The sequence below is a fragment of the Coffea eugenioides genome, chromosome 1, assembly GCF_003713205.1.
Source record: "Coffea eugenioides isolate CCC68of chromosome 1, Ceug_1.0, whole genome shotgun sequence".
In the NCBI taxonomy this organism is placed as follows: Eukaryota; Viridiplantae; Streptophyta; class Magnoliopsida; order Gentianales; family Rubiaceae; genus Coffea; species Coffea eugenioides.
This window is the reverse complement of record NC_040035.1, coordinates 31,795,859-31,804,749: the sequence shown is the minus strand read 5'-3', so window position 1 is coordinate 31,804,749 and position 8,891 is coordinate 31,795,859. Positions and strand designations below refer to the sequence as shown.

The 8,891-nt window shown below is 34.7% G+C and overlaps 1 protein-coding gene across 5 annotated transcripts; it reads right to left on the bottom strand.

Annotated features, from left to right (window-relative positions):
* Positions 1-6,519, bottom strand: LOC113750153 (phytochromobilin:ferredoxin oxidoreductase, chloroplastic). 5 transcript variants are annotated; one of them, XM_027294116.1, is made up of 10 exons: positions 6,382-6,519; positions 6,067-6,256; positions 5,027-5,146; positions 3,695-3,789; positions 2,514-2,607; positions 2,278-2,409; positions 1,757-1,861; positions 900-950; positions 640-824; positions 1-203 (listed from the first exon to the last, which is right to left on the bottom strand). In XM_027294116.1, coding segments are annotated over exons 1-10 (1,011 nt in total). In that variant the 5' UTR covers positions 6,420-6,519; the 3' UTR covers positions 1-202. The 5 variants fall into 5 exon arrangements, with proteins under 5 accessions (XP_027149917.1, XP_027149910.1, XP_027149903.1 ...); XM_027294109.1 differs by lacking the exon at positions 1-203 and adding an exon at positions 256-365 and having other exon boundaries at positions 5,027-5,143; XM_027294102.1 differs by lacking the exon at positions 1-203 and adding an exon at positions 257-365.
* Between the last annotated feature and the right edge of the window lie 2,372 nt (positions 6,520-8,891).

Here is an 8,891-nt window from a genome sequence, read left to right as displayed (position 1 = left end):
AGTGCAGTAATCTGCCGGATGAATTCAGCCGGTTGCTTCAGCCTCCAGTTTCAGTCAAAGGTAGAAATGCCCTTGAGATCTGAGAATAGTGAAAAGGAGTTACTAGTGTAATATAACTGACATATGGAATTTGCCTTTTAACAGGATCAGGGGTAACTTTCTATCCGAAGAAGAATCTTCTCTGAGAACTCCATCCACAGGATCTGCAAAGTCGAAACATGCTTAAACGGATTGGTGGCAGCCTAGAACACTCATTATTTGAACATGGGAGGTCAAATGCATTATTCCCCCCAAATCATTTCCAGCCTTCCACAATGCTACCACGGATGGCTTTGTTTTCTGATTATCAATTGACTGCCATAATCCTATTCAATTTGAAAAAATAAAATGAAAAGAACTCATAGCTATGAAAGAAAGAAAACTAGTTACCTCATGGATTTACACATTATGGCTTTCGTTTATGCAGGAACAACAGAAAATGGTAAAACGAAACCACTCATGCCAAGTACATAAAACTGTTTTCTACATCCTTTGAGAAACATAAACGCATATACCTAGCACTGTGCCAAAATTTTCTGCAAGAGAGAGAAAAAGGAAAAGACAATTTTGTACAATGTAGGGGAAGTTGCTAGTTTTCACCATCTAAGACTGTTTCCAAGAAAGTTGCCTTCAGTATCCCAGGGTCGATTTTCAAACGATTTTCCAATCATGCTTCGCTTCTCGTTTATGGTCCCGTTGTCACTCCTGTACTCAGGAAAGTAATCCAAAAATGTTTTGCTCCCTAGCTCTTGAACTCCATTAAAGAGGAAGCTCCTTAGTATTTCCTAGATCAAGAACAATTGGATAAGTTAATACATTAAATGCTCATTGGTAGTCAGCAACCAAAAAAAAAAGGATACCTCTGCAAGAGCTTCCCCAACCAGTCTTCTCAGAAGTCGATGCCCAGGATCCTGCTTTGGAGAAGTTGCATCAGGTGAATGCATATTGACAGAAAGTGAATAGATGAAGCAATAGAACTTTAAACTGATCAGGTCAAGGTTTTCCATTAAAACCTGAACTTCCTGACAAAAGTTTGTATCAAAGATTCAACAAGTTTGATTTATACAATGCACTTTCACATTGATCAACTTACTTTACATTTCACATGTAACAATCATGCAATAGCTGCACTGGAAAACCTACGAGTTGAATGGTTTACTACAGCACCATGTATATACATCGTAAAACAGAAGTTCTGATCCAAACTTCGAAAAAACAACACAACTATTGACAGGCTAGATGTTATATGCATCTTATTTTTGACTTATCATGAAGAAAAGTGACCAGTAGTCATCAACTTTGCTAGCTATGCAATGACATTTAGAAATTATAGCAATATCCAGTAATGTAATTTCAATTTACAAAAGAGCATACACTGAGAATATCTTCCACCTTTAAGTACATACTCTTCAAGGATAGATAAAATCAGAATACAATCATAAATTACACCAATATTAATGACCGCTCAGAAAGAGATAGGCAAACCTTCAGATTATTGCCCATAAAAAGTAATTCAAAACTCTCAGCTTTTCTTATGTGCTTTTGATAAATACTTGAATATTTCTCTGTATTTTCTTCTTTCGCAATCTTCTTCGTAAGAAAAGCCATAATGATAAGCACAGCAAGCTGACAGGAATGATGCTAGCTCAAAAGTTACATTACACAACAATATTGTCAAGTCAGTCATGAAAAACATTTAATATAAATGTAAAAATACCTTTTCTGCCCTCCACATGAGATACCTATGCTGTGCCTCACGGTTGGAAACAATTTCAGAAGTATCAATCTCTTCAGTTGCTTGCTCCATCAACTCAAGCCACGCCTAGAAGATGGAAGAACAAAGTCACCATCACAGTTATTTCAAAAGAATTCCTAAATTTCATCCAAACACTTAAACTCGTGTCTCATGGAATACAATAGCGTGGTTTCTGTGACAGAGAAAACCCTGAACAAAATCAGTATCACAGGCTACCACATAGAGGCCATTTTGCATTAACATATTAAACATCCAGTGGTTGTACCGCAGCAATGCACTGAAGCCCAATTCTTAAATCTAGTTAACTTCTTTTGATTCATTCCATACTTATCATCCACAATTCAAAGAAAGAAGAGTGAGGGTATAAAGCAGATCGATTGAATTAGGCACCCAGTTTCCAAACTAAATTACAGAGTGTCAGAGAAAGTGATCACAGGAAAGATTGATCGAGAAACATATTAAAGCAAGTTAGTTGTATTTACCTTATAGTAATCCTTGAATGCAGAAAATAAAACATCATAATAGTTTTGGCTTGAAGAAAACTTTGTCCATACTACTATTGGTGAGAAAAACCTCAAAGATTCACTGGTAATCTTTCCACCCCAGGGTAAAAGCTGCATGAAATCTGTGTTAAGTCACCATGCAATAGTTTCAGCTGGTGTTAATTGAAGTTTTCTAGAATCTGCAGTTTGTGATGCTGTGCTATTCAATTTTTTACCTCAGCATACTTTAAGCCAAGAGGAATCAAGTGTCTGTAATACTTCTCCTTGTAGTCATCCCGATCTGTGACAGCATGCAAGGGATTGAGGTCCCTGAAAGAGCTCAAACAAACTCTAGTCACAAGACAATGCATTACCACAATCATTCTATCTGCCAGCTCCCAATATAGGACAAAATATTTGATATCAACAGAAAGGCCAGTTATCAAGTTTGGAAATCATGTGATTTGAGGTCCCTTCCATTACATCCAACACCTATTTAATCAAAACATGTAGTCTTGTCAAGCAATGTCAGTAACAAACTACAATACTTACAGTCAAATGATTAGTTATTTCTCAGTTACTTCAAGACCATATTTACTCTTGCTCACCAAAACAACTCTCAACAGTCTTCAATCCAGAACAAGCCACATATCACAAACTTTGAGTATCATGGTTGATGTAAAAATGCAAAAGAAAAGCACAGTAGCAATAATTTGGACAACAAAAATCACATCCTCCTGATTGCTATATATAGCTGTCACATTCACCTCTGCCTCAAGCAACCAAGATAAGAGCCTGAAAATGCAGCTAAGTGAATTGGACAATAATTGCTCCCTCATGTATGACGTAAAAATACAAAGCCAAGTAAAAAATAAAAAAAAAATACAACTTCTAACTCGGCTCCGTTATACTAATCTTAGAAAGCAAAAGAAGATGGTTGAGTATTATGGATGGAAAACTATGTGCTATGTTTGGATAGTAGATTATGAGGAATAATGTTTTGAACAAAATACTATAGCACTTTTTCGATGTGATGTATGTGAGATAAAAAGGTGGTTGGAAAATGTGTTGAAGACGTAAGCAAATAAAAAAGGGCATATTAATTATGGATACCAAAGTTTTAAAGAACCAATGGTTAACCTATCAAACCCTGTTATCTGAAGTCCATTAGTTGTCAACCTAGAGCAACGCCTGAATTTTTTAACATAAACTTTTAGCTATTTAACCAAGTTATACCCTGCAAAAATGCACATTAAGACAAGTATCCAACTATTATATCAAGCTACTTCTACAAGCTATGCTTTCTAATGTTATTATAAGTGTTAAATATATTTCAGTAACAGAAGAAGAATACAACATCATCGAAGTGCTCTCTTAGCCAAAAGTAAAAGACAAAAGAGAAAACAAGATAGCTTACAATACAACTATGTTTGTGCTAGCAGCTGTAAAAAAGTTGGCACAAAATATAGGAAGATCAAATTCTGGCTTAGGGAACACCGCAAAATCCAAAACCTGCAGCAATACTCTATATCAAATCAACTTAGAAAAGATAGATGAATTACATAAGGCTGTGAAACCAAAAAAAAAAAAAATGAGAACTTCTACTACTTTTAGTCTCCAGTATCATAAAATAACCAAAATTTTGGAAGAGCTGTGCTTATATTTTACTAAAGATCTCATGTCACATAATAATTCATAACACTAGTTAGCTGGCCAGTTATTATCAGAAAGTTTTGTAGTATTTCATTGAACTCTTTCTTCTCTCAAGCAGCCACAGCTTCCTGGTTAAACTGCCCTCACAAGTGTGTACTGGCATAATGATTGTCATACAGGCATAGCACTTGCTGATTTAAACACTTTGTAGGCTATCTTCTATGTTTGCTTTTCAATTTGATTATCCTTTAAAATAAACAGGTAAACAACTCAATCTCTCCCAAGCAGCCAAGTTACTTCCTAGTTAAACTGCCTCAAATTTCTGTAAACAACACATAGCTTACTCGGTATTGTAGATGTTTATAATTTGGTGGGTTGTAAGCAATTTGTAGACTATTTGAAATTACTTTGAAATTTCATTCTCCATAACTGTTAAGTAAAGAATGCATGTCTATGCCTACTTGGGTAACACAACATTCATGGTCCAAAATAATTGTCTAACCTATATTACATGGAAATTGATCAGCAGAACAAGTTTTAATCAGTTGTGAAGTTCATCAAACATGTGAAAATAAAGATCCAAGAAACACAAATCTTCTTGTCAACGTTCATCTGAGTCCACCACCAGAGTTAATTTATCACAAATCAGTAATTGTTGGTAGAGCATAAACTTTTAAGCATGCGCATGTGCCAAAAGAAAAAAAAAATACTCACACTCATTAATAACCCTGCCGTGACTTCAACAACTAGACAAATTTAGATATTTCATGCCTAAAGATGGTAGGGTACATTCCATACACCAAAGTTATTCTAATATGGCGAAGCAGAGCCAACTAGAAAGTGCATGATGATCAAATGAATCCTCTTGGAATTTCAGAGACAAAGAGAAAGAGAGAGGCATTACCATTAACCTTTTGATGAGGAACTCAAGAATACTCTAATTAGATATAGTGTTTTCAGGTCAAATTCTGTCTACTTCTTCCCAGTCACAACTCTTTCATAATCAACACATTAAGCAACTGAATTCATAAAAAGTATATGCTACACAAAATGCACACTGTGTATAGATGTACAACGGGATGAAATTAAAGTGCACCTCCATGCCGTCATTCCCTTCAATTGACAAACAACGGAGAAGTCGAACTTTAGGTGCTTCAAATGAGAGCATTTGGAGTTCAGTTCGCCCGTCCATACTCGTTAAGGAATTGAATTTCTTCTGTAGGCAAGAGAAACAATACAACATTGTACTTATTCAATGATATAAAATCAGACCAGAGAAGCATAATGCACCGATAAGGTGAAACTAGTAAATGGGATACATTCATTTAGAAACTTGTCCAGTATAGTTGACACTTCACGACATTTTTTAAGCAGATACTTTCCAGACTCGGGAATACTAGAGTAGCAGTTATGGTAAGAATTTGATTAGATTAAAATTGCATAATAAGCTGAAACTACAGCAACATCTTGAACATGATACTTCTATCACCATGGGGCTCCTGAGGAGACCACAGGGACGAGAGGTATTAGAGTCAGTTCCGAACCATCTGGAATGTAACTACCGCTCACGTCATCTGCAAGCTATCTTCAGCCAGAGGGAAGAAAACCAGAACAATGTCTTACGCTTGAAAGTACTTCCCAATGCTAGGCACAACTTAAAGGGAGGCAGCCTTGGCATTCCATCCCCAGTAACTTCTACCAATAAGAGGAAGCAAACAGCGGCATTGGCATTCTCCACTTTACCTGCTTTATATTATCTGTAGAAGTTGCATACACATGATAGAATGCCACTAACAAGTAGTGAACCAGATATAGTGGCAGTAACAAAAATGGAGTACCTATATCACGACCCCAACTAAAAACATGTCCAGTCCAACCAAAGAGACCAATAATCTTGACTTATTTTTCTTCATTGCCCTGAACAATGATATGTATGGCAAGATTTTGTCGATTATTCTAAAACCCCTTTTCTACAAAATTAAATCAAATCGGTCTAAAGTTGTTTCTTGTCCTAAAATTAGCAGTAAAGAACACATGGGTTCCGACTGCAATTTCTGCATTTCAGAGAAGGTTGCCTACTTATTTACCTGGAAATAGAGAACAACAAAAACAGTACTGAAATAGAACAATGGGTACCTGCAGTGGAGAAGGAGCCAAATGGGTATGGACTTTGGTTTCCTCCAGAGCAAAATCAATGAACTTCTTGTAAGAAACAGCAGAGGCTTCCTTCATACTCCCAGCCCTGCTGCTGCTGCTGCCGCCTTCTCCACTCTTCCTAATGCTACTGCTACAACTTTTTGGTGGCACAAATTGATAATTACAACAGCTTAGCATTGAAATAAACATCTTAGAATCAAAATATCAGAAACTTCACCATCTGAACTTGCAATGAATGAACAAAATTTAAGGGTGAAACCCCAGTAGTAAAGGAAAAGGAAAGAGAAAACTTACAAGCTGGGATTCAGGTAAAGAGGAAAGCTTAAAGACATCTTGAATCCTCTGTTAATTCAGAGAAATTGCAACTTTGGTCTTTGGTAGAAAGGGAAAACGAGGAGAGTTTGGAAATGGGGTAGCTGACAATCATCACCAAATTTGGATGTCCCTCAAAAGTATTAAATTAGTCGACTTTTAGTCACCAACTAAGTATATGGTTTTGCTCCTCCAACGTGTAGAAAGGCATACTTTCCACCATCTTGGCTAAAAATAATTTTAGAAACCTCGCCGATATTTATGTTAATATTACTTATCACCCCTATAGTTTCAAAAATATTCACTAACTTCCCATAAAATCATGCATTTTGTAACAATTTCACACTTGTACCATTAAAATATTCTTATAATAATTAATTAATGAGAGATATATATTTCTCTCCCAATTCTACCCTTTTGTGTTGTCTCATATTGAATTTTCTATCAAGTTGATTAAAATATTATATTTGCATGTTTTGGCTAAAAATTTTCTTTTCTATAATGTTTTGCCTAAAAATTGTTAAAGTAGTGAAGATAATTTTGTTAATTCATGTATTATGATAGTGATTAATGGTCCCATCTCATTAATATGGGAGTTGAGTAATATCTCTAAAACTGTAAAGGTGCCAAGTGATATTATCATAAATTTTAGGGAAGATTTTTGAAATTATCTCTAATAAAAAAGGTGAAGGGTATTCCTTGTACATATTCGAAAGGCAAAAGTATGTACTTAATAGTTGGAGGGTTAAAAATTCACCAACTATATAATTTGAGGGCCATTTAGATTTTTGGCCCTTAGTTTTAATTTTAGTAAACCGAATCGGGTGCTAGGGTGCTGCACCTGCACTATTTTCTGATTTGAGGGATAATTCGACAAACCTCCCCTAAAGTTTAAAATAATTGTTGAAAGTTCGCAAAAGGTTTAGAAAGTTACTCAAACCTTCCCTCCTCTTACTGTTTTTACTGCACAACCTCACTGGAAAAGTGGAAGAGAAGCGCAATTTTTTGTCATTTGTTTGATGAAAGTAGTGGGACCCACAAGAAAAAAATTTTCCCCCAAGTTTCCAACAAAACTCATCCTGAAAAAATCATGTTTATTATTAAAACTATTCTTAAAGTTTAGATAATTTTATATATTCTTTTTGTAGGCATACCCAAGACTAAAAAATTTAAGACATAAGCGCATTAAAATGCTTGAAGAATTGGGAATCGTTTTGTGGAAGTGATGCAGCAACTAGCGAATGGTGGTCCTAATATCAATGCAAAACAAATGAGAAAGAATGGAACCATAAATGAAAATGAATTGGAAGATGTGGTGGAAGTAGATGAAGGTGAACATAACAGTCAAGTTAAAGAAACTCCCCAACAAATTGTTGCTAAGGATCAAGGCGCTTCATCCTCAAACACAACTGATAAGGATGAAACTCGTCGTGCAAAAAATGCCAAAACCTACATTCAGACCATAAATGCAATTGCATCAAGTATCAAGCAAATGGCAGAAGCAATTGATAGAAAAGATGAACAAGCATTTATCAATCTATCTACTTTGCTTAACGACATAAAGGCAGTTGAAGGTTTGGATGAAAATTGTGTTTAAGAAATATTTGAGAGTCTTGTGGCAGATGAGACTAAAGCAATGACATTTTTAACTTATCCACTTGATAAGAGAATTATATCTATTTAAAGAGGCATTATAACATTGGCGGCTTGAGCAGGGTTGATGATGACGACGATTATAGTGAGGATTTCTTAAATGCCTTATGAAAGTTTGAGTCTGATTAAAATAGTAACTAATAAGAATCTCTAGTTTATAAAGAGAAAAAAATAATTTTTAGTTCATTGACGGTGATGTATTTTTGTGTTTTCTTTATTTTCATGGTATGACTTTGAATAAATTACGTAGATGTAATAGCATCATTCAACTTTATTTTCATGTTAGTTATTATTTTTTTTTGAAATAATTATGCAGTTAAATATGTTATGACTTATTTTATGCTCTTTTTAGGTAATATTTTAGCAAATGAATGTATTTTTATATTTCAATGTGTTAGTCTCTAACCAATGTACTAATACTTCGATAGTATCTATCCAAGAAGTTTAAACAATTTTCCTATAACATTTATCAACCAAACACAACAATTCAAATTTTCCTATATTATTTTCTTATCTATCAAACACATACAGGAAATTTAGTTTCTTTTACCTTTACATCACTTCACCTCATTTTTCCCGCGACACACTTTCTTGCATGACATTTTTGTCAAACAAATGGAACCTAAAATATAGCTTTTAGTAGCAAAATAGGTAAATGAAATCCTAAACATTTCACATTTTCTATCACAACTCAAAAAAAAAATCCTCTAGTACTCCACTACTTTATTAGAGGGGAATCAAAGGATATTGGTTCATTTTGACCGTATAATTTGGGAAAAAATTAACAAATATTATCTTACATATATCATAAACACAATTTTCAATCACGCTTTTATCTT